Source organism: Salvia splendens, chromosome 3, assembly GCF_004379255.2.
Source record: "Salvia splendens isolate huo1 chromosome 3, SspV2, whole genome shotgun sequence".
NCBI lineage: Eukaryota > Viridiplantae > Streptophyta > Magnoliopsida > Lamiales > Lamiaceae > Salvia > Salvia splendens.
Window position 1 is genome coordinate 45,019,893 of NC_056034.1, and position 25,851 is coordinate 45,045,743.

The window sequence follows — 25,851 nt, forward strand, 5'->3', positions numbered from 1 at the left end:
ACTCACAATAGTCTTTAATAATCGATCTAAAAAGGGGATCAGTCTTTAAAGAACGATATACCTTGGTACCATTTGTAAGAGACGACAAGCACATAGAGACAAAACACATAGGGAAAAAATGAAAAAGACGAAGGAAAAAAAACTTTAAACCCTTTTTTTAAAACGACAAGTAAAAGGTACAAGTAAAAAACAAACAAATAAAAACACATACCCCTATGACCGTACTAGACACGAGACGGACTGACCGGACTTTGTCTCTTACAAGTGGAACTTCTTGAGGTTGGAGACGTGCCATGTTCGGGGTACTTGTTCTCCTGACATGTGAGTCAATTTATAAGACCCTTTGCCGAGGACTTCGGACACCCGATATGGACCCTCCCATGTGGGTTCGAGTTTGCCCAGCTTTTCTGCTCGGCTTACTTCGTTGTTTCTCAAGACGAGATCTCCCACTTGAAATTGAAGCTTTTTCACCCTTTGGTTATAATACCGGGCTACTTGCTCCTTATACTTGGCTGCTTTTATGCACGCCAATTCTCTTCTTTCTTCGGCGAGATCTAGTTCTGCTCTCAGTCCGTCGTCATTCATTTCTGAGGAGAAATTTAGAGTTCGGGGACTGGGTACGCCGATCTCCACCGGAATTACGGCTTCAGTGCCGTACACCAGGCTATACGGAGTTTCACCGTTGGAGGTTTTGGGTGTAGTTCGGTAGGACCATAGGACTTGAGGGAGATTTTCTACCCATTGTCCTTTGGCTTGTTCTAACCGAGCTTTTAACCCTTTCACCAGAATCCGGTTCGTTACTTCCGTTTGTCCGTTTGCTTGGGGATGGGAGACCGAAGTGAACCGCTGTTGAATGTTCAGCTCTTGGCACCAATTCTTGAACGTCTTGTCGGTGAACTGAGTCCCATTATCCGAGATGAGGATGTGGGGTATGCCAAATCGGCACACTATGTTCTTCCAGACGAAGTCCAATGCCTTTGAGCTCGTTATCGTAGCTAATGGTTCAGCCTCCACCCACTTCGTGAAGTAGTCCACGGCAACGATAAGGAATTTCATTTGCCGAGGAGCTTGAGGAAGTGGTCCCACTATGTCTATGCCCCATTGCATGAAAGGCCAAGGGCTTTGCATAGTGTATAGATCGGTCTGCGGCATCCTTGGGACATTTGCATGAATTTGGCACTTCGTACACTTCTTGACGAGCTGCACTGCCTCTTGTACCATGGTTGGCCAATAATATCCCCATCTCAGAACTTTTTTAGCTAAAGCTCTGGCTCCGATGTGGCTACCGCACGATCCTTCATGAACTTCTCTGAGGATGTAGTCCGTCTCTTCTGGTCCTACGCACCGCAATAACGGCTGGAGGTAAGACTTTCTAAAGAGGAATCCTTCATGAAGTTCGTACCGAAGTGCTCGGCACGTGATCTTCCGAGCTTCTCTCTTATCCTCGGGCAATTGTCCTTGATCCAGATACTGCAAGATCGGCGTCATCCAGTTCGGCGAGCTGGATACAGAATGTACCTCGGCTTCATCAATGCTTCGATGCATTAATTCTTCCGCCTTTGAGCTCGGATCTGAGGCCAACTTACTTAAGGTATCTGCTCGGCTATTTTCCGCTCTGGGAATGCGGATTATCCGAAAATAGGAGAAACTTCGGCTGATGCTTTGCGCTTTGTCCAAATACTTCTTCATTCTCTCGTCACGGGCTTCACTTGTACCCAACATGTGATTTACTATGACTTGTGAATCACAATGGACTTTGAGAGATTTGACGAGTAGACTTTGCGCTAACTGGAGTCCGGCCAGGAGGGCTTCGTACTCGGCTTCATTATTAGTAGTGGGGAATAGGAAACGAAGTGAGTAGGTTACCTCGTGTCCGTCGGGAGCGACAAGTAAAATACCAGCTCCACTTCCCATCTTGTTTGAAGCTCCATCTACGAATCCGCTCCAGCAGTCCGGCGGCTCTACTTCGGATTCCAAGGGCTGTGCTAGTTCGGCATTGGCAGAATTCTTCTGTTCGGCAGTAATAGGAATTGCTTGATCGAACTTCGCTTCTGCAAGAAAATCTGCCAAGGCTTGTCCCTTGATGGCTTTCCGAGGTAGATATTCAATTGTGTGCTCTCCCAACTCTATAGCCCACTTGGCGATTCTGCCTGATGCTTCTGGTTTGGTCAACACTTGCCGAAGTGGCAGATCAGTTAAGACGCATACCTTGTGAGCATAGAAGTATGGCCGCAGTCTCCTTGCTGCATTTACTAACGCCAGAGCAATTTTTTCCAGAGGTTGATACCTTGTTTCTGGACCTCTTAATGCTCGGCTTGTAAAGTAGATGGGAAACTGCTTTAGGCCTTCTTCTCGTACAAGCACCGCGCTGATGGTTTGATCCGATGCCTCTAAGTATAAGAATAGTACTTCGGCTTCGGCTGGAGCGGAGAGAATAGGAAGCTCGGCTAGATAACTTTTGAGCTCGTCAAAGGCCTTTTTCTGCTCGGCTCCCCACTCGAACTTTGGTGCCTTTTTCAACACCTTGAAGAACGGCAGTTGCTTTTCGGCTGCTTGGGAAAGGAATCGACTCAGTGCGGCTAGACATCCGGTTAGCCTTTGCACGTCATGTATGGACTTCGGCATTGCCATGTTCTGAACGACTTGAACTTTTGAGGGGTTTGCCTTGAGTCCGTCTTTTGAAACCCAACAACCCAGAAACTTTCCCGAATCTACCAAAAAGGTACACTTTTGGGGATTAAGTTTGAGGTTGGCTTTCTTGAGCACGTTGAGAGTGGACTTGAGGTTGTGCTCGTACTCCGAGGTGCTTTTGCTCTTGACGACTATATCGTCAACATACACTTCGACCTCCTTTCCGTTCAGGTGCCGAAAAAGCTTGTCTACCATCCTTTGATAAGTGGCTCCGGCATTCTTTAAACCGAATGGCATCTTTTTATAAGCGAAAATGCCGAAATCAGTAATGAAGGCTGTCTTTGAAGCGTCAATCTCATCCATTAAAACCTGATGGTATCCTTTGTATAGATCAAGAAAACAAAAAATTTCAAAGCCTATCAGAGCTTCTACTTTTTTATCTATGTTAGGAAGGGGATAGCAATCTTTGGGACAGTGCTTATTTAGATCGGTGAAATCTATGCACATCCGCCATCCTCCTTCCTTTTTCTTGATCATGACAGGATTGGCCACCCACGAAGGATACTTCACTTCGAATAACACATCCGCCTTCAATAATTGACGGACTTCGTCATGGATGACTTGACTTCGTTCTGCCGCAAAGAGTCTTTGCTTCTGTTTTATCGGCCGGACCGAAGGATCAATATTTAAACGATGAGTGATTACCTCGGGGGGCACTCCGGTCATGTCCAAGGGAGACCATGCAAAGACGTCTTTGTACTCCTTGAGGAGCTGGATGGTTTTTTCCCGAAGTAGAGGCGTTCCCGCGAAGCCGATCTTAACCGTTCTGGATGGATCGTCTTCGTACAGCTGAACTGTCATCGAATTCGGCTCCGGTATGACTTCGGTCATTGCCTCTGACTCCGGCTGCTGTGATTGCTATGCTTGGTGGTGCCGATCTGACTGCTCGGCACTTCTAAGCGCAATTTGCAGACATTCCTTTGCTCTCTTTTGGTCACCTCGGATGACCGCTATCCCTCCCTTAGTAGGGATCTTGATGGTGAGGTGATAGGTGGAGCAAACGGCCCGAACTGTGTTGAGCCAGTCTCTTCCCAGGATGATGTTGTACGGGGACCGAGCTTTTACCACGAAAAACTCAATCATCGTACTGGAGCTAGTAGGCGCTTTCCCCACCGTGATCGGAAGGCTGATAATACCTTCAGGGCGGGTGTCCTCCTGGGCGAAGCTCTTCAGGGGAAGCGGAGCCGGGCTGAGCCGAGCTGGGTCCACTTGTAGTTTGTCGAAGCACTCTTTAAAAAGAATGCTGACTGACGCTCCTGTATCCACAAACACCCTGTGGATCAGTTTGTTTGCCACTCCGGCTTGGATGACAATGGCGTCTTGGTGAGGAGAGATGGCCGGGACGGGATCAGCATCCGAGAACGTAATCACTTCGTCCTGCTTCAGCCTTTTATGCGTTGGCTCCTCTCGATTGGAGCCCCTGCGCTCTGACTTCAGGGACGACTTGGTCTTCCCGGCAGGGAGAGCGTCAATAGTCAGGATTACTCCATCATATTGCGGCTCGTCATCGTCTTCGGGGTCCGGCTGCCTTTTCGGATCCTGAGGAGCGCAGTTCGCACCTCTCTGCTTCTTATTCTTCTTTGACTGCTTGCTTTGGTATTTTTTCAATGTCCCTGCCCTCACAAGAACATCGATACCTGCAGCCAAGTTTCTGCACTCCTCGGTATCGTGACCGTGGTCTTGATGGTAGGAGCAGTAGTTATCCTGGGGTCGGCGCGCGGCAGATTTCGTCATCCGCTTTGGCTTTTCGAACAGGTCGGAGTGTAGTTCGAAAATTTCCGCTCTCGGCTTGTTCAGCGGTACGAACTGAGCGGGCGGCTTCTCGGGATTGAGACGGGGTCCCAATCTGTCTTGCACCGGAGTCCTTTGAATCCTTTCAAAAGGAGTTCGGCGAGGATGTCCCTGATCGCCAAAAGGAGTTCGGCGAGGATGTCCCTGATCGCTATGATCGGGCTTCCTCCTGTCTCCTCGGGACGATGAGCTGTCTAACGACCGTTTGCGACGGTCTGCCTCATCGGCCCGGGAGTACTGGTCCGCAATGTCCCACATTTCCTGAGCTGTCTGCGGACCGCACTCAACGAGCTTCCTGTAGAGAGCTCCGGGCAGGATTCCATTTTGGAATGCCGAGATGACAAGCAGATCGTTGAGATCGTCTACTTGCAGGCATTCCTTGTGGAATCTTGTCATAAAGTCGCTGATTTTTTCGTCGCGACCTTGACGAATGGAAAGCAGCTGAGCCGAAGTGATTCGGGCTTCCGCTTTCTGAAAGAACCTCCTGTGGAAGGCATCCATTAGATCTCGGTAAGATCTGATGCTGCCCTGGGGGAGGCTATCGAACCACCTTCTCGCGTTCCCGATGAGCAGCTCGGGAAACAGCTTGCACATGTGGACCTCGTTGAGACCCTGGTTCGCCATGTTATACTGATAGCGCCCCAAGAAATCGTGAGGGTCCACGAGCCCGTCGTAAGTCATCGACGGAGTTCGGTAGTTCTGCGGTAGGGGAGTTCGGGTGATGTCGTCCGAGAACGGAGTCTTCAGTGCTCCGTACACGGCGAATCCGATATCTCGTCGGTATGGAGGAGATTGAGTTCTCCTGTGATTCCGGTACCGAGGAAGAGCAGGAATATGTCGGGGTTGAGGATTCTTCTTCCTGGAAGACACGGCACTACTGCGGTAGTGACTTTCATGTCTGGATGAGGAAGGAGAATCCTCCGCTTTCGTCTTCGGCTCTTGGCTCTTTTGCAGGAAGGCTAAGAACTCATCCTGCTTCTCAGCCAAGAACAGCTTGACAGCCTCATTCAAATCAGGCTGCTGGGAAGACTCAGTGGGACGATTTTTGGAGCGGCCTGTTCCTTCGCCATGAGAACTGGTGGTGGATTTATCCCTAGGCTGTTTTCCAGACCTATGGGATGGATTGGCTTCTTCCTGGTTCTCACGGGCAGGAATACGGGTACTCTGCGATCTGGTATGCATTTTTTGGGTGGAAAAAAATGGATCAAAAATTCGCTTTATCACAAATTTTGTTCTCTGCTTCCCACAGACGGCGCCAGTGATGGCTCCGCGAATTTTTGATGTTAGCAAATGCTGGTAGAGAATGAAAATACAGACACAAAGAATTTACGTGGTTCGATTTACTGAAGTAAATCTACGTCCACGGGAAAAAGGGAGGGCAAGATTGTATTGCTTGATCTGTTTTCTACAGCTTACAAATACAAACTTGCTATTTGCTATATGGTGTTTTTCTCTAGAGAGCTTAACCTTCTCATATCAGATCTAAGTTCCATTTATATCTTGGACTAAGATCGTGGCTTGCATCACCACCCTAAGTCGTGGATGTCGTGTAGGTCATGGCCTAAGATCGTGGATGTAGCGTAGGTCATGGCCTACGATCGTGGCCTGAGTTGACACCACGTGGTAGTTGGTGTGTTGGACATCCTGTATGGGTCCACTAACTCCTTGTTCGGTCGAATACTGAGACCGAACTGCTTTGGTTGCCGATCTGAGAGTAGAGCTTGATGCCGACCTGAGAGCAGAGCTTGATTGGATGGCTTTTACCGAGCTGTAGGCTGAGGCCGAACTCTTTGGTAATGCCGAACTCATACTCCTGCTTTGGTTGCCGATCTGAGAGCAGAGCTTGATAGGTTGGCTTTTACCGAGCTGTAGGCTGAGGCCGAACTCTTTGGTAATGCCGAACTCATACTCTTCCTTGGGCTGATGGGCCGTCATTGCTGTTGGGCTTGTTTAGTACGCACCCCATCACAAAACTTGCTTACTCTAATTGATTGTTACTCGACTCGACTCGACTCGACTCAACTCAACTCGATTGGTTCGATTATTCAAACTCACGGCCTAAACCCTTGATTAATCAAAATTTATAGGGAGGCTTTTGACGGTTAAACCGTAATCAGGCAAAGCCCTCGTTAGCCGAGCCTGCCCTCGTTTACTGCCATCGTTTTTACCAATTATTTACAAATTTGTCTCCACATATTTATTTCCTGAATCCCTCCATTGATTCCCTCTTCAAAAAGAGCGCACACACACACACACACACTATATAGCTGAAATAACACTCTGCCGCACCATTAATCGAAGAATCTATCCCATTCTCCTCTCGCTTCCCTGTCTCTTTCTCTCTCTAGGATCACAACCAAGCAAGGGAGTTCCGTGTGGAGAGGGGTGGAGAGACAAGGGGAATCAAGTAAAGCATTAGGTGAGGAGGCAAAGCAATGTTTCTGATGTGTTCAATTTTTTTTACGCGGCAAATAGATGAGTTTGATTTTCTGTTTCAACGTTTCTCTTGTGTTGTTTCTTAATCGTGATCAATTGCGGTTGGTTGTCAATGCTGTACACGATCGTCTGTTTTTTGACTGGCAGTTGAGTTGAATGCATTGACTGGTGGACGGATTTTTCTTCGTGGTTGACTGTTCCGGCGACTGAAGGTAATGAGGATGTGTTCTTCTATCATTCATGTTTGTGTTGGATGGAGCTGGAGTGTGATTATCTTATGGCTTGTGCATGCAATTCTGAATTTGCGTGGTTTTTTGCAATGTGAGATGATGCCTATGTGTGATTCATTGCTTTTGACCACCAAATCGGAGTTGGAGTGAATGAGGTGTAACTTTTCTGTATGAGATGGAATATCTGTGGTGTTGATTAATGTGAAGGATAGTGTGATGTGATGATATGGAAAGTCATAGGGATGCATGTGGATTTACAAGTACTGAAGTAATCATGATGCTTGTTTTTTCTTTATTATCTTTTGATTTCCTTTAAGTAGAAGAAGTCCTATTGTTGAAAGTCAAGATTACATTTTTCACAAGTTAGGTTATTACTACTGGTTCATATTCTGATTGGGATTGAATTCTGGATGAAACTTAACTGTTTCTGTCTGAGATGAAATAACTGATTGTTGAGTGGTGTTGATTAATGTAAAGGATGATGTAATGACATGGAAAATCATACAGATGCACGTGGTTTACAAGCACTAAAGCAACACTGATGATTCGTTTTTTCTTGATTATCCTCTGATTCCTTTTAAGTAGGAGTCATATTCTTATAGTAGTGTTAGTACAAGTCAAGATCAATTTTTTCTCAGGGTAGGCTATTACTTGTTCATATGCCTAGTGTGATTGATTTCTGGAATCAACTTACCTGTATGGTTTTTCATCTCAAGGGAAAAAATACGGACTTCAATGGATAATGGGTTGCCTGAAGTTCAGCAAGTTACATCAGGTCGACTGAAGGGAGTTCGTTTGAGTATTTTATCTGATGAAGATGCTGTAAGTGGTCCATCTCACATTTGATATGGCTAGTTTTAGATGCTCATAAAAAAACCTACCTTTTGTTAATGCATTGGCAATTTTAGGGAAAACTATCAGCAGTGGTCGTCGGAACAGTCAATGAAGTGTCGGATGCTGCATTAGGGCTCCCTACATCAAATGCTACTGAATGCACTACCTGTGGTGCCAAATATTCAAGGGACTGTGAAGGTAACTAGGGGTTGAAGAGCTGTAATGCTACTTTATAATCTCTGTCTTCTGTTATCATACAACTATGATTGGATATTGACATATTGATCTCTATTTTCCAGGGCATTTTGGTTTGATCAAATTTCCATATACGATCCTAAATCCTTATTTCATGTCTGAAGTTGCGCAGATCCTTAATAAAATCTGTCCAGGGTGTAAATCTCTTCGGCATAGTAAGATTAAGGTTAGTTACTAACCTTAGTGTAAAAGAGTTGTTTGTTGCTTTTGCTAGATTTTCTCGGATACACACATATCAAATATTAATCCAATCTTCGTATCCTTCTTGCTCTTACTCCTAACTGAAAATCTAAACAAACTCTATACTTATATCAGTAAGTGTAATAAAGCATGCGCTAGTTTAAGTTCATATTATAACAGTTACTCTATCTTATAGCACATGTCTTAGCTAAACAGGTGATATTGAATCTAATTATAGTTGAAGGCAAAATCTACAACGAAGTCATGGCTGAAGAGTGGCATTTCTTACGGTAAAAACTTGGAAGTCATAGCTTGGACTTTCAAGATATATAGGAAGGGTTCATATAAAGTTCAGAAAAATCTGATGTTGCTCTTTATACAATGAAAGCTTACTCAGTGTCATTGTTTAACTGCCTCTAGGTTGATGAATGTTACTAATGTCCATCATATACTTCGTTTAATAGTATTATATTTTGTAAATAAATAAGTTGTAATTTTATCGGAAGCAATCTTGTATCCTCTCAGAATGCTAAACTGTGGTTTTTATTCTTTTTGCATGCACCAGAATGCGCATTCTGCTTCAAGTCACCAGCCAAGAAAATGCAGATATTGTACTGTGAGTGCACTTGACTGCTGGTACTTTGCACCTTTTTACATGACTATTACCAACATGTTTCCACCTGGAATAACAGGGGCAATCCAAAGCTGGCTATCCAAAAATGAAATTCAAAGTATCTACAAAAGACGTGTTTGCAAAAAGTGCAATTATTGCTGAAGTTAGTGAAGCATTGGTGAGTAAGAGCTCATATGGGTGCCTGGCTTCTGATTATTGGGATATACTCCCTAAAGATTCAGCTCAAGACCACAGTAGTCAGCCGCCAAACAAAAGAATTCTATTGCCAGCTCAAGTAAGATTGTCCCTAGACCTTTTTGTTTGGGTGGATTTCTTTCTACTTCTATTCTGTTATATTGCGCGCTTTAGGCTCAAATATCTGTCAGTTCTGAAACATTAGTATTGTTGTGGAATTCCCTACCCCCTACCTTTCAATTTTGTCTCATTTAATCATATTATAGAAAGCTTGGATAAGGACAATTGTCTTTATTCTGTTTGTTTTCTACAAATACAACATCAATCTTTCATAATAGGATGGCATAGTCAGATAAAAATAATATTTCACTGAAGTAGTGAGTCACTGGATAGCATTTTTTTTAGGAAGAACTTTGAGAAATTGGAGTATCGCTGGTGTTATTTGAAGATTTTCCAGATCAGTCTGCTATTATAATCGTATCTATATTTTAAAGTTCATTAGTATAATAGTATTTCTAATATATTATGGACTACTACTAGGTTTACTGTAACAACAGATCCAGTTGTATTAATCATTTCTTTCAGCGTCTACCCCCCTGCTTCTGTACAGTAGAGTTTACCCCATTATATTTTTGATTTTTAAGTTGTTGATAAGTAGACTCTTTGATGGAGACTAACATTCTAGATTGAACATCCTGGAGTAATAAAATAATAATGGCTCATACATATTACTACTTTCATCATGACCATGCGCTGATTGAGCGTATTTTAGAGTAACCAATCAAAACAGTTTTAGTACTTAGTTTTTACTTCAAAAGAAGCATGCACTGAACCATGTTTTCATTTACCAGCCTTAGTATCTAAATGTCAACAGTATTTAAACTGATCACACAAGTTCCTTGTTAAATTATTACTACTTCAAAGCATGTCAATCCTAGTTTAGTAACTGATGCTTATGCTGCAATTGGCTTTTCAGGTTTATGAAATTTTAAAGGATGTATCTCCAGAGGTTTTGGGAAAATCTTTCAAAAGGAAAAATTTGATCTTTCTGAACTCCTTGCTGGTGACTCCAAATAGTGCTCGAGTGAGAGAATTTGGTCAGCGCATAACTGTTGTAAGTGTTAATAACTGCCTTGCTCAAATTCATTCATTCAGGACTTATATTTGTTTTTCCGCTGTTTTTGTTCCTTAATGATCATGCTGTCCTTACTTTACTAATATATAGGATGAGACTACGAGGGCGTACAGAAAGCTTTTTGATTTTAGAGGCACACCCAATGAACTAAGTGCTCGTGTTCTCGAACGTTACAAACTTTCCAAGGCAAGGAAAATGAGCGCACGATATATCTTACCTTGGCTAACCTCACCTTACACACACGCACATGTATATATACATATTCAATGAGAGAAATTAATTTCTTAAAACCTCCCCTGCTGCAGATACGCTCAGAAAAGCTGTCACACTTGCAGAAAGCATATGAAAAACAAGCAGGAAATGAGTCAGCTTCGAGTTCATCAGGTCTAAAAAACATAAAAGAGTTGCTACTTGGAAAGCGAACAGATCATTCTTTCCGCATGGTTGTTGTCGGTGACCCTAGAGTTAAGGTTCACGAAATTGGCGTGCCTTTTCAAGTCGCAGAGAATTTGCTTATGAACGACCATGTCAACGAATGGAACTGGGAGAAGTTGATGCCCTGCTGTGATTATATGCTTCACCGAAGGGGGAACTTTACAGCACTTCGGGATGGTCAGAGGAGAACTATATGGTTTAAGGACATGTTGCGTGCAGGAGATTCCATTCGTAGGCCTCTTATTGATGGAGATATTGTGTTGATTAATAGGCCCCCATCTATTCATCAACACTCCCTTATTGCTCTATCCGTAAAAATTCTCCCAATCAATTCTGTTCTGTCCATTAATCCTCTAATATGTTCTCCTCTCAAAGGGGACTTTGACGGAGATTGTCTTCACGGTTACATTCCCCAGTCATTGAACACCAGAATAGAGCTCAATGAGCTTGTTTCATTAGAAAGTCAGTTAGCCAATGGACAGAATGGTCGAAACCTTTTGGCACTAGGTCAAGATAGTTTAACTGCCGCATATCTATCTCTTCAAGATGGAGTTATTATGAATAAAGCTAAGATGCAGCAGCTGCAAATGTTCAGTTCTTGTATGCCAGTATTGCCAGCTGTTATCAATTCTAAAACTGGTGCTCATTTTTGGACTGGGAAACAAATGTTTAGCCTTCTTTTGCCTAGGGATTTCGAATTCACTTCTGCATGTAATGATGTATGTATAAGGCAAGGGGAGCTTGTGTCGTCTTCCCATGGATCATCTTGGTTAAATGACAACAGTGGGAATCTATTTGAATGCCTTCTAAGACATTGCAAAGATAGAGCACTTGAATTCCTAGGCAGTGGGCAGGAGGTTCTTTGCGAGTGGTTGTCAATGAGGGGACTCACTGTTTCATTATCAGACCTTTACATGTCCCATGACTCTAAGTCTCACATGAATCTTCTAGACGAAATATCATGTGGCTTGCTGGAAGCAGAAAGGCTATCCAAGGCTAGTTTGCTAATGGTGGGTTGCAACCAAGATTTTCTTGTAGATTGCTCTGAAGAGAGTGATTACATGGAAAATTTTCTCAAGAAGAGGACTTTGATTGCTCAACAGACTATACCAGAACTTTTTCACGCCTCAGTTTCTGCAGCCAAGGCAGTATTTCGGGATATGCAAAGTCTAGCTTACAAGTACTCGGGCAGTGGTAATTCATTTATAGCTATGTTAAAGGCTGGGAGCAAAGGCAATTTGCAAAAATTATTTCAACATAGCATGTGTGTGGGGTTGCAGCACTCGTTGGCTCCATTATCTTTTTCAGTTCCCCGTCACCTGTCTTGTGCTTCATGGAACTACCAGAAGGGTCTTCCAGATTTACAAACATCGCAGGGTTACATCCCGTGTACAATGATTGGCAACTCCTTCTCAACAGGTTTAAATCCTCAGGAATGTTTTGTTCTTTCTTTGACAACCCGTGACGGATCTTTCGGTGGCAATGCTGATATCCCAGGAACTTTAAACCGACGCTTGATGTTTTTCATGCGGGATTTAGTAACAGGGTATGATGAAACTGTTAGGAGTTGCTATGGAAATCAGGTTATCCAGTTTCACTATTGCTCCGAGGAGATGAATCTTACCAATGTCGATGGCCGTATGGGTGGTCATCCTGTTGGGTCAACTGCGGCTTGCGCCATTACAGAAGTTTTATACAGTGCGCTGGATCAGCCGATCAGTGTGTTAGAACCGTCACCTATGCTAAATTTAAAGGTACAACGTGTGTTTGTGGATAAGTACATATAGTTTGCCTTTGGTATCCTTGCATAGTATGTATTTTTTATGATATTATCAAGTTCAATGTTGACCTATGGATTGTACTGTGGTCAACTCTCAGGCATATGTGACGATAAATCAATCTTAGATAGTTTAGGGAAAATAGAGAGTAGCTTTAGGTTTAGAGATAGGATAGATAGAGAACATAACTAAAATGCTATATGCTTTTTATATCAGTCTCAGAACATAGGTTTTGGACATATTTTGTTGCTAGTTCTAAAGTAATAATAAACTTGTTTCTTCAGTACATAGGGCAGTCTAAATTGGCATTATATGTTAGTAATGAGGTATCATGGTTTCTACTGGATGAGTTTTGTGCTACCTTTTGTTCAAAGACGGATATCTCTAAGAAACTTCGATTTTTTTTCCCCCAACAATCCAAGTAAAAAGTATATTATTCCTATATCTTGCTGTTTCCTTTAAGGATAAAAAGAAATTATTTAAATTTTGTTACATATAATCAAAAAAGGGATTAGTGTTCCTAAATAAACTGTAGAAAGCTAACTAAATAGCAATGGTCCTGTGTCTAGAAATATGTAGTACAAGAAGGGATTTGTGGTCTAAAAGGTAAAAACCATCAGGAAACCATAAATTATTGCATTTTCAGATTTTATTGTCATATCATATTCTTTCCATTGTGTGAATAAGGAAGTTCTGTCAGTATATATATTTTACTGCTTCTGCGTTGAATCATTTCTAATGCTTGTGGAACTTAGTGTGAGCACTTCAGTTTGTTATAAGTTCGATTGCGAAATCTCACTCAATTGACCATACAGAAAGTGCTTGAATGCGGAGTGAAAAAGAGTACTGGCTCTAAAAGTGCTTCACTGTTTTTATCCCGGAGACTTAGAAGATGGGCAAATGGTTCTGAATACGGAGCTTTAGAAGTGAAGAATCATTTGGAGTGTTTGCCTTTCTCGAACATAGTCTCAGAAATAAGGATATGGTTAGATTTTGTTTGGTTAGATTTTTTTGTTTTGCATTTCCTTGTAGTGACATGGATTTGAGTTATGTTGATCTTTAATGGCAAATATACCTATTCTCAATTAGCTATTCAAAGAAGACAAATAGCGGCACCAGTGTTAGTCCTTGGGCTTGCCATTTTCACGTAAAAAAGGTAATACAATAAGTTATATAATGCTGTTTTATGTCTTTCTATATTTATTCAGGACTCTTTTTTGACCATTCAGGAAGTCGCCAACAAGAGGCGGCTGACAATGCGCTCAATTATCAATTCTCTTCGTATGAATAATAAATTAAATGGAGCCAAATCCAAGTTTGATCTTCCGAAGTTGCATATAACTAGCGAGTAAGTCTCTTCTCTTAGATGGGTTGTCCATAGATCAATATGTTAAGATATATGGTTAACAACAGTCTAAATTATGCTTGTAATTGTATCGTTGGTTTGGGTGTTCTAGTTTAGAATATTATCTGTGGCCTTACCTGATTTGCTAAAGAAATTACAAAGATAGACTCTACAAAGTTTGTTTTTCTAGCAAATGCTCTTCTTTGTGTGGTAAAAGCAGGACTAGAGAAATTAGGAATAGATCTACTCATGTTTTCTGCTTTTATTCCAGCACCAGGCATTTATTAAAAGACATATCAGTATTATTACCTTGGAGTATTGAGACTTCCGTATGTTAGCGATCTTGTGTTTTCTTAGAACTCACATGCCTTGGTCAGTTTCAACAAGTTGTTTTTCCCACGTGTAGTTTCATCCGATGTTATAGCCTTTCTTGACAGGAAATCTTGCAAAGGTATAAACCATTGTAGGTACAAGTACAACGGCATATATATATATATATATATATATAGGGATGTATTCATTTCCTTTTTTGTATCTTTTGTTCTTTGTTCTTTTTAATCTCAGCCCCACGATTTTGTCATCCGACGGTTAGATTGGTGCCACGTGTCATTTAATAATGCAGATTTTCAGTTGAATAATATATATCTATCTATCTATATATATATATAACCGTCTGAATTCTGTGCACACTACAACATGGATTGAAAACTATTCATAACTCAAAATACATAGATTTAAGAAATTTAAAAGAAAAAGGAAATAACAGATAATGGCAGATTCAATGACCTTTATCCTAAGGGTTTGAATACATAATTCATGTTTCAGCTTCTTTGGGTCTCGGTATTCTTTTATGAGCAGTCTTTTTAATCTTGTTTCTTGATTGGCAGGGTTTGTTCTGAAGCTGACACTCACACTGACTCTACAATTTGCATATCAGCTGCATTAACTGAGAGCATTCACAATATCCCTGATGTGGACATTCTTCGTGATATGATTATACCTGCCCTTCTTCAAACTGTTGTAAAAGGTTTCAACTTGGATTACTGCACTATTTGCTCAGTAATCGTTTTAGGACATGTTTATTCTTGCTATTATGCCATCGCTAGCTTTTTCATTCCTTGAATTACATGAAGAGAATGTGTGAGGAGGGTTTGAAGAGAATATAAGTTGGGGCATTTTTCTTGACGTTGTTTAAAGATGGGGATAGAAATCATGATTAACCCTAAAAAGCATCTCGGATTGTAGAAAATGTGGAATAGAATCATAAAGAGCATCCCGGACTGTAGATAATGTTGGATAGAATCATGAACCGTCGAAAATTTGTCAAAAATGTCGCGCGTTCATTTTTTGGCTATGGATTATTGGCGTGGCTCGCTAGGTACTTGATCATTTTTTGGCTCTGGATCACAAAAGAGTCGAGGTTTCTTCTAGGTGTATTTTGATTTGCAATGGTAGAAATTCCTAAGGGAATGATTTTGGGGTGTGGGCCGTGAAATGATCAAAACCCTGTCATTTTGGGCCTGTTAGTTTCACAAGTATTAGTTACAACTTCATTGTAGCAATTGAGAAGCTGCACCCACATTTCAGTTTCATTAACTCATTGTCATCATGGACTAGTGGGCTTCTTTTTATGCTAATATTTTCTGTTATTAATTAGGATTTGTGGAATTCAAGAAGGTTGATATCTTATGGAAAGAGGGATCCGATTGTTCAAAATTCCAAAGATGCCCTTCAGGTGAACTCTTCTTGCGAGTTGTCACATCAGAATACTGTGAGAGGACCAAGTTCTGGAGTACACTCATTGATAAGTGCCTTGTTATAAGAAATATAATTGACTGGGAGCGCAGCCATCCAGATGTTCTTCTCGATTATTGTGAAGCATATGGAATTGATGTTGCATGGCAATATTTTGTAACCGTGAGTTCATTTCACGCTCTCTATAAACATTCACCTTTTACCAAGAATTTATTCAGTTATGAACTGTGCGTATCATTCTTAGCTCTGTAAAACGGCAATGAGGCTAATTGACTAATATTGTATCTCGACTGCAGACTTTGCATGCTGCTATACGTGACACTGGCAAGTCCATCCTTCCGGAACATTTATTTGTTACAGCCAATTGCCTTTCAGCTACGGGAGAGTTCGCACCATTAAATTCAAGAGGACTGGCACATCAAAGAAAGGAAACTAGTACTTATGCACCCTTCAGTCAAGCCTGCTTTTTGGTTAGTAGTTTTTCAATTTTTCTTCCCTCTTTCTTCATTAATGTTAATTGTTATATTTAGCCTTTTTGAGAATGTTGATGCATTGCTTATACTTATTGTGGGCCTGTGAACCAAAATACAGAATCCTAGCGATTGTTTTATAAAAGCAGCCAAGGTGGAACAAATCGATGGTCTTAAAGGAAGCCTCGAGGCTTTGGCATGGGGACAAACCCCTTCTATTGGAACTGGTTGCCAGTTCGATCTTTTATACAAGGGGAAGGTAGGATACTTCTTCATCCCTTGAAAGCATCAGACACATTTTAAACCATGTAAACACTACATTTGTAACTACTTATTTTCTCGATCAGTAAACGTATCAAGGTAAGTGTGTGATTGAAGGAGGCATATTTCCTCGATATGATTCTTGTCTGTTTTCCTTTATATGATTTTTTCTTTTGTTCATGCATCAGGGACATGAACCTGCTGAGCGCACAGATGTTTACAGTCTGCTGAGCACCCATGTTGCGTCTGATAAAACTAATGCTAAGGTGAAACCACATGACAGAAAATCTATTGCTTCCTATCATTTCAACTCAAAGGAGCAAAAGATCTCGCTTCATAAGATGCTCGCACAGCATTTCACTGTGGTTGGGATTCAGAAAGTTTCACGGAAACTAAAGCGTATCCTGAAAGAGTATGTGAATCTCTTCCCAACTTTTTATTTGAAATCTGAAATCTGATGTGGGTGTAATCTCTTTCACTATTCTTTATTGCTTCTTGAATTTCGTTGACACTCGAAAAACATTCACATCTCTTGCTCTTTGTTTCTGTTGGAGTCTGGTTATTAAAATTCTCTTTTAAAACGGCATAGGTATCCTGCAAACCGTCGCCTGAATGAAGAAGATAGGTCTACAGCAATGATGGCTCTAAAGTTCCATCCAAAATTGCAAGATAAGTGCGGAACTGGCATTTTAGACATAAAGGTACGTAAGAGTTTTCGCATCTTACCTCAAGAAATATTCATCGATTGGCATACATATGCAGTACATTAGTCTCTTTGATCATAAACATAAAGATGCAGAAAAATGCACATCCACACCCTTTCTTGTTACTTACCGTCTTGGTAAACACTATCACCCTCATTCTCTGCCACGTCGTATTTCAGGTTGGCCGTCATCCAGAGCACAAAGAGAACTGCTTTTTCTTGGTACGCACAGATGGCAGCGAGGAAGACTTCTCGTACCACAAATGCATCAATCATGCTCTGGAAATGATATCTCCCGACAAGGCCAAGACACATCAAACCAAGAACAACAAGGTCGCCTCGACTCCTGCAGTCATCGTGGAATAGTCTGTGAGAAAAGACTGAATAAATTGTAAGGGTGTGAACCGAACCCGAAAGTAGGCTAATTTTGTTGTGTGTAGAAATAAATATTTGCGAGTTGGATAGCCCAAGCTTCTTTTTGGTGCTTCCACTAAAGGTTCTTTGCCTGAAGTAGAGGCTAGGGATATTTAGTGGAAGTACCAACGGGAAAGCTTTCAAGGGCTATCCATTTTCATGTTGTATTGTTCTCTTGTTTCTTAATTTTATTGCATAACAATCTCAACTACTGCAATTCTGTTTCTATCCATTTCGATTCCAAAATTGGAGCCTTGCTATAACATATCAAATGTGCTGGAGATGGATATGCACATTACACTCATTACTACATGTACATTCTTTTAAGTGTTGTTTGTCGCTAATATCACCAACTATCTAAAGGTATATATAGAAATTAATTTTTAATGTGTAAAAGGTATATATGTCATTTCGTTGTCAAAAAATTCTTTGAAAATTTTCCCTTACTGTATATATACATTTAGGTAGTGTTCGGTTTGCAAGATTGTATCAGGAATCAAATTTGCAGTGTGTTTGGTTCATGAGATTCAACCTCACAACTCAAACTCAATCATATATGGATAATCATGAGATAATTAGTCATAGCTAACCCCCTTATGACTAAAATAATATCACAACTCAATTGTATCTCGATATTATTTTATCTTGGAAACCGAACACCACCTTAAAATATCATTTGTCAAATTATCTTTCATACGGAGTATATGTCTTTCGAACCATTTATAATTGAAAGTTCATTTTCTTGACATATTATACAAAGTTGAATCAATCCTTGATTTATTTGGAGCACTTGAAGTTGAATCAATCTTTGATTTTTTAAAGAAAAATGTATACTCCATAATTGTGTTTTTTCGCCACAAAGATTAAGAAATAGATGTTTAGTGTGTCAAGTGGAGGAAAAATAAAATAGGAGAGAGAATAAAGTAAGAGATGAAGAAAGAATAAAATTGCAGAGATATGATTGTTTTTTTTGCCAAAAATAGAAATGATTCAATTATTTTGAAACTTTCTAATATAAAAAAATGACTCAAAATGGAAGGATTAATATATTATCAAATAGTAAAAAATAAAGGAGTTATAAAAAAATTGATCCTTAAAGTTTTTTTTAATTTTCTAAGAGTGAAAAACATATACTACTACTTACATATATGAACCTAATAGAATACTTTATTATTTCATTAACAATTCCTAAAATCGTGTACAAAATTACAAATTAATTACTATTTTTGCAAAGTTTAAATTGTCATAATAATAATAATAATATTAATATTATTATTAAATAGTGCTGTGAATTTAAAATTCTGACCTAACTAGTCACTCCTATGGGCTGTATTCCCATATAAGTTAAAGAGATTGGAATTATGAAGATTAAAAATGAAAGGCTCTATTCCCATATAAGTTAAAAAGCCCAATATCCAACAACTAAAGGCAACCCAATAAGCATTAACTAAATTAGAAGCCCAATTCTTCAAAGGTCTTCTTCTTCTTCATCCGCCTGAACCCACCCTTTGTCCAGTTTCCTTCAAACGCCGAAATCGGAAAAATCCTACTGCTAATTATTATTCCAACTCCTCCATTTTAAGGTTTTCACTTGCAATTCCTCCCTCCCTCTCTCTCTCTCTACTTGTTAATCATCAAACACCGATCATTCTAGGGAACTCACCTTAATTAGTCAATGTAGCTCCTACTGATATCCGATCCCTTCAAATTCCAAGGGATCACACAGCTCAAAACTAAGCTGGTTCGGTTATAAATTCGAGGTATTGAGTTCCTCTCAGCTTAATTTCATTGATCAATAAACTAGTACTTTGTTTCCGGATATGACACATTATTTTATGTTAGAAGTAGGGCAGTTTATGCCTTCATAAATCTATTATCTTGTGCTCCTAGTTTTGCCTATTCTGACTACGAATTAATGCCGGTGTTGAGTTCGTGAAACCTAGAATAGTAGTAGTAATCAACAACTTGAATAATAATTTATCAGTTTCCCTTGAATTGCTCTTCTCCAGTCATTTGTATCCTAATCATCTAACTTTGTACGTTATCTAACTCACCCTAATCATTCAAGTGCAGTCGGTTCTCTATCTTCTGAAAACGAATAATGACGGGAGGCCGCGTGTCTCCAAAAACTGAAAATTTCTGCATCAAATGTAAGAGTAATCCACTTCATGGGGCTTCATTCGAGATTATAGATCATATTTCTCCTGTAAATGAAAAATGTAGTATTACTCATTGTGATCCCAAACCCTCTGAAAGGTTAAGCACACCCGAGCTAATCTCTGCAGTAGGCCATGCGTGGGGTTATGCGAGTAAGTCTCTCTCTGGTCTTCTGCATAAGAGTAATGCCGTGTACGAACCTGAGATTATTCCGGAAGGTGGGATACTTCGTTATTCTACAGATAAAGGAACTTCTCATGCACCTACTTCAGATGGGGATCAACCTTGCTCGGTGTTCTATTTGTCTAGTAAAGAAAAATCTATAGAGCTTGTGGATGAGAGTCGAGAGTGCTCTAGTGATAGTTATGGAGCTTCTTCTTTCTGGAGGATAGTCCTTGCAAGGTCCATGTTGATTGAGAGAGCCTCTGTGCAGGATTGTCTTTTGGGTGCAGGAATACCTTCGAATTTCAAGAGCATGTATAATTGGATGAATACTCTAGCTCTTTGTAAACCAAACGGTCTGGTAAACTCTGAGATTGAGATCAAAAGGGCGGCTGACTATTATGACAATTGTCGTTCAACAAATTCAGGTGATGAAAGTAGTTCGTTTCATAGTTTAGCTACAGGAATTTCTGTTTCTGAGCCTGAAATTTCAGAACCTTTAGATTTATCTTCTAAAAAAGCTGCCAACTTTGACTTGAAGCCATCAAATACGACGTGCTCAGAGAAAAAGGATGATGCGCTACCTATTGAAGCGACTGATTGTACGATCTCTACATCAAGATGTTATTTGGACTCCGTAGATGCCGAATTAGCATCACACAGTTATGATTGTAAAAATTGCATAAAGGAGAGTAGTGAAGGTACATATGAGGACCAAAAAGATCAAGGAGCAACGCTTGTCAAAGCAGATTTTTTGGAGGCAGATATCAGCCTGTATGGAAAGAGAAAACCTCAGTATGTGCTTGCGAAACATGAACATGCTTTTGCTGGAGCAATGGCAGGGATATTTGTCAGCCTTTGTCTACATCCTGTGGACACGGTTAAGACAGTTATTCAGGCATGCCATACTAGCCAGAAGCCCGTCCACTATATAGGAAGATCTATCATTGCTGAGAGAGGTACCTTTTAGCAAGAAATCGCAACTTAAAGGAAGTCAATGTTTTCATAAATTTGGAGCAACTAGAATCCTGTGTACTCTTGGAAAGCAATGTGAAAGGCACCATGAACCCTATTTTGGAACTTTTCAGGTATATCAGGGCTGTACCGTGGCATTTCCAGCAACATTGTAAGTTCAGCTCCAATATCTGCTATCTATACATTCACATATGAATCGGTGAAGAAAAGTTTGCTTCCTCTTCTGCCCAAGGTACATAATCTTTGTTGCAGAGGATAACATTTTAACTGACACTGGCTACTATTTTTTTCATGTATTATAAATTTGTTATATGCCAAACAACATATCAATTTGAGGTAGTGTGTGCCTGTTTTTTCACAGGAATATCACTCGTTGGCCCACTGCACAGCAGGGGGTTGTGCAAGTATTGCTACATCGTTCCTTTTCACTCCAAGCGAATGTATAAAACAGCAGATGCAAGTTAGTTCACACTACAAAAACTGCTGGTATATCTTGAAGATATTTATTTTTATCTGTATGTTATCAACATCTGAATTCCACACTGCAGAATTTAGGTTATTTTTCGTAATTGTCAGTGACTCCCAAAGCTAACTCATTAGAAGTACATGGTCAAATGAATAATCTGGTTGGTACATACACACAATTTCAAATAGTGAACTAGTCTACGATTTCAAAGTGAATTTTCCTTCATTTCTTTCTTTTTCCTGCATCTGTTTTTTGTTTCTTTTTTAAATACGAGTCAAGCCTTGAGTTCCACTTATACAGAGTATATTATTCAGTACAGGGTTGTCAAAGCAGTATGGCGGCTTATGGCGGTCCGCCCGAAAACTGCCACAGGGATATGGCGGGATCTGACGGTCATTAATTAAATAAATAAAATAATATTTATATATAATTCAAAAAATTAGAAAATAATAAAAATATAACATCAAAATTCAAAAACTCTTTAAACAATTAATAAAACATAAAATAAAAAGCTATTATATATAAGTCTAATAATTAAAGTCTTTAGTTCAACGAATCATAAAGCCTTCCTAAGCAATACTCAATAGTCATCAATCATCAAGCTCAATATAGTCTTCTAGTTCATCCTCATCACTAGAGGTGCCCAAGGTTTATGGTTCCGGCGGTTAACTGCGAAATCGTAGCCGTCAGTTACGGTTTCGAACCGTAACCGTCGATTACGGTTTTGAACCGGAATCGTAAGAATTTATCCGAACGGAAACCGTCGATTTTAGAACCGTGGTTAGGTTCAGGTTCGAAAATTTCTGAACTGAAACCGTGCCGAAACCGCCGGTTCCGGGCGTTTCCGGGCGGTTCCAACCCCGAAACGTGAAAAACAGCTAGAAAACCGCGAAACCGAGCCGGAACAGCAAAAACCGCCGAAAACCAGCTGTTCAGAACCGTAAAAAACCGCTGCTTAGGAATCGAAACCGAAACCGACGGTTTTGGAACCATAACTGCGAAACATCCTTGCGGTTCGGCAATTTCCAAAACCGGAACCGGCAGTTTTTTGAACCGTAACCGCCAGTTCCGAAACCGTGAGCATCTCAACTCATCACTATCATCAGCATCCATTGCTTCATCACTATAATTAGGGTGTCAATTTTTTTAAGTTTAATCTATTTTCATTTTGATTATAAAATAAAATGGGTTAGAATGGTTGGGTGGGCCGGTTCAATTTTGGGCTTATACCAAAATTCAATTAAAAAGTAAAAAATCCATTAAAAAGCCAAAATTAGAACCAAAAAAGTCAAAATTACAGGAAAACACCGCCATGGCGGGACAACCGTGGTGGGCATGGCGGCCGATACAGAAAAATGCCATAAATCGGTGTGGCGATGGCGTTTTCATTACTAACTGATATGATATAGCGCCATATCACCGCCATAGCCGCTATTTAACAACATTGATTCAGTAAAGAGTTTAGTGCAAACTTTAAGATCAAATTGATAGATGCTGTACATTAATCTGAATCTGATGCCTTTAAACTGCATCAATGCAGGACTGCGTTGATAGAGATTCTCCAGAAAGGTGGCTTGTGTTCATTGTATGCTGGATGGGGAGCTGTACTCTGCAGAAATGTTCCACATTCTGTCATCAATGTAATGTTGAAAGGTATAAACAACAGAGTTGTCCTCTGTTTTCTGTCCCTTGTTGTTTATTTTAAGTGTTGTGACTGTATGATAGACGATTCATTATTTCATTTGCAGTTTTACACTTATGAAAGCCTGAAGCATATTATGGCACCGTCAATTCAATGGAATGCTCAAGCTAATATATTCACTACGGTTTGTTGTTTACTCTCTAAAACTGAGTTTTGTTCTTCCTATAGTTCTCATTTTTCTCCATTCCTGCAGTTAATCTGTGGAGGATTGGCTGGATCTACAGCTTCGTTTTTCACAACTCCGTTTGATGTTGTCAAGACTAGATTGCAAACCCAAGTTAGTTTTCCATTTTATTTTTTTTGTGGGCTAGATGTCAGTTTTTTAAATGATTGTCCGGGAACCTCATTCTTACTAAGTATCACAAATTTTCTATATTTTTTGGGGTTCATCGAGTTAACATTCTTAGTTTTCAATTCCGTTTCCTGAGTATTTTTCTCATAAAAATGATACAAAATCACTATTACAGCTTCCCGGGTGTACAGCCAAGCATAGTGGTGTACTCAGTACTCTTAATGAAATATGGAAGCATGAAGGATTGAATGGTGTTTATAGGTGAGTTTTTAAGATACGGTATCTACCTGTTTTACCTCCAACTGCATCGAAAAGTATTTGGATACGTCCTTGGTTTTATTTCATTATTTTCAGTTTGTTATGAATACATGGGGAGATAAAATATCAATACTTTGTTTCAGTTAAGAGAATATGAAAAAGAAAAGAAAATAAGTAATAACCCTGTCTGTTTGGCTGAGGTTGTGGATGATTTTGACGAGCTTGTGTTGATGATCTTTCTCTATTCTTGTTTTCCAAATATATATGCCATGTTATCATTCAGGAGCAGTAAGAAACTAGCATTTACTTACAACAGTTCGTTCGTTCGTTCAAAACCTTTGTTTACGAAATTTATTTATCTATCTTCATGTTGGTATTAATTAACTCATATATTCTGCAGATGAGTTTCCACTCTAGTTTCGTTGGCATTTACGAATGATCTTCTGTTATCAGGGGCTTGACTCCGAGACTAGTGATGTACATGATCCAGGGAGCACTTTTCTTCGCATCCTATGAATCTTTTAAGAGTCTGTTCTCTTTAGACTTTCCGCAACCGATTACTCAGGCATTGCAGCTCCAACAGAAGAGCTAGGACGATTCAGAGATATTGCCCTCTGCCATATCAGTCACTGCATAATGTGCATTGTATAAATAGACGACGAAATCTAGTTCTTCCGGCTGAGATCTCGGCGTGCAGGCTTCGAGGAGTGAGCACTTAACTTTGCAAATGGTTTTTTGATGATATGGGGCAAGGTTGATTCTTGCAAGTTGAAAATGTGAAATTTGTGTTGTATTTTTGGTGCAGATATAGGATAGTAAGCATTTGCATTAATATTAAGAGACAATATCACTTTTTTTTTAATTATATATGTATATTTATATCGAGTTCAAACCCCTAATTAGAGCATGATTTATACATATAACTACTACTTGGTTTTCTTTTATAACATACCAACGTCAATGTTTCATGTTGATAATGATAGTTTCCACAATATAATAGTTTTCTTATTAAATATTTTATAATTAATTCGAATCAAGCTCGAAATCATGATACAGTTTGACATAAAATTTCCGTATCACTTTATTCTTATTGCTACATAATAATACAATAAATAACAAAATTAATTTTTAATTAAATTTAAAAATTTGAGAATATTATGTATATGTACATTTATCTTTTTCTCTTGTTTGTGTATTAATTACTCCTAAGAACTTGGCAAGATTTTTCTCATAATTTATTACATAGACAAACCACACAAAAAAAAGACAATAGGGTGTAAACAAAATTGGAAAGTGTTGTGCATGTGTTTGTTATATCTGTTACTAATATATATGCTGAGCAAATGTCAACATGCATGGTGATATTATCTGCAAGTGGGGAGTGTGACATTAAAGAAACTTTTGTGTTATTTATAGAGATATCTAAGGTTTAAATATTCGACACGTAGTGGTTGTAGTATGGTTACAATGAATATTAATTATATAAAGAAATAAAGCAATCATTAACATTATTTTTAAAATAGTAGTTCGATATCAAATAAGCATCAACATTATTTTAGAAAAATAATTAGTTCGACATCAAAAGTGGAAGGTAAAGAAATTGAGGACTCAAGTACATATATGGCAACAAAATAAACATCAATCGCATTTTTTCACAAATTTCAGAAACAAAATTTGAACTAGCCACAATCACGTTGTCTATAAAATGATTCATTCTTTATTAAAAGATCAATTAGTTATAATTATTATTGGATACATTAATCGTGGAACCAATAGTCTAATTAACCACTAATTAAAACGACCCATTAATTATAATGCGACAATGATATGGACTGACTAACATAAAATCAAAGAAAATAGAATCAAAATACCCATCAATTATAGTGCAAGTGCCTACCATGTTGATTGACATAAAATAAATAAATAAAATAAAATAAAATGAATCTCCCATGTGCCTATATAAAGCAATTCCACCCCACAATCAATATAAAATCAAGTAAAAGTGAAATTAAATGATAAATTAATCATATATATAAATTATGAATAGAAAAAGAAAAACATTTTTTAAAGTTGATGAATAGTAAGGCATCAAAGCAAAGTGGTTTGGGTTTTTTATTTTTCTTTATTGGATGTCACTTTCTAGAACTCATTACATACAAATACAATAAAACATTTTGGAGCCCACGTCTCATTTTCAAGCATAACTTGCATTTAAATTGATGTTTCTTAAATTTTTAGGATTCTATTTGCTTATATACCAACACCTAAAAAACAAAAAGGTCAGTAAATTTCACTTTCAAGTGGGCATAATTCAATAA

At 39.4% G+C, this 25,851-nt stretch overlaps 2 protein-coding genes across 9 annotated transcripts; both read left to right on the forward strand.

Moving 5' to 3' along the window:
• Window positions 1-6,553: 6,553 nt before the first annotated feature.
• Window positions 6,554-17,767, forward strand: LOC121796293 (DNA-directed RNA polymerase IV subunit 1-like). Its single transcript, XM_042195115.1, has 20 exons — window positions 6,554-6,901; window positions 7,066-7,130; window positions 7,865-7,970; window positions 8,057-8,180; window positions 8,282-8,403; window positions 8,983-9,033; window positions 9,110-9,325; window positions 10,202-10,339; window positions 10,451-10,546; window positions 10,666-12,549; window positions 13,389-13,558; window positions 13,663-13,729; window positions 13,803-13,921; window positions 14,806-14,945; window positions 15,576-15,835; window positions 15,970-16,143; window positions 16,265-16,402; window positions 16,593-16,816; window positions 16,994-17,105; window positions 17,288-17,767. The coding sequence occupies exons 3-20, from the start codon at window positions 7,884-7,886 to the stop codon at window positions 17,471-17,473; spliced, it is 4,308 nt and encodes a 1,435-aa protein (XP_042051049.1). The 5' UTR covers window positions 6,554-6,901; window positions 7,066-7,130; window positions 7,865-7,883; the 3' UTR covers window positions 17,474-17,767.
• Window positions 17,768-19,009: 1,242 nt separating this feature from the next.
• On the forward strand, window positions 19,010-24,418 carry LOC121796321. Of its 8 annotated transcripts, XM_042195163.1 has the most exons (10): window positions 19,010-19,281; window positions 19,595-19,671; window positions 19,778-20,799; window positions 20,929-21,047; window positions 21,177-21,301; window positions 22,822-22,934; window positions 23,030-23,107; window positions 23,177-23,260; window positions 23,451-23,536; window positions 23,987-24,418. In XM_042195163.1, coding segments are annotated over exons 2-7 (1,395 nt in total). In that variant the 5' UTR covers window positions 19,010-19,281; window positions 19,595-19,669; the 3' UTR covers window positions 23,044-23,107; window positions 23,177-23,260; window positions 23,451-23,536; window positions 23,987-24,418. The 8 variants fall into 8 exon arrangements, with proteins under 8 accessions (XP_042051097.1, XP_042051092.1, XP_042051091.1 ...); XM_042195158.1 differs by having other exon boundaries at window positions 19,590-20,799; XM_042195157.1 differs by having other exon boundaries at window positions 19,595-20,799; window positions 23,934-24,418.
• The last annotated feature ends 1,433 nt before the right edge of the window (window positions 24,419-25,851 follow it).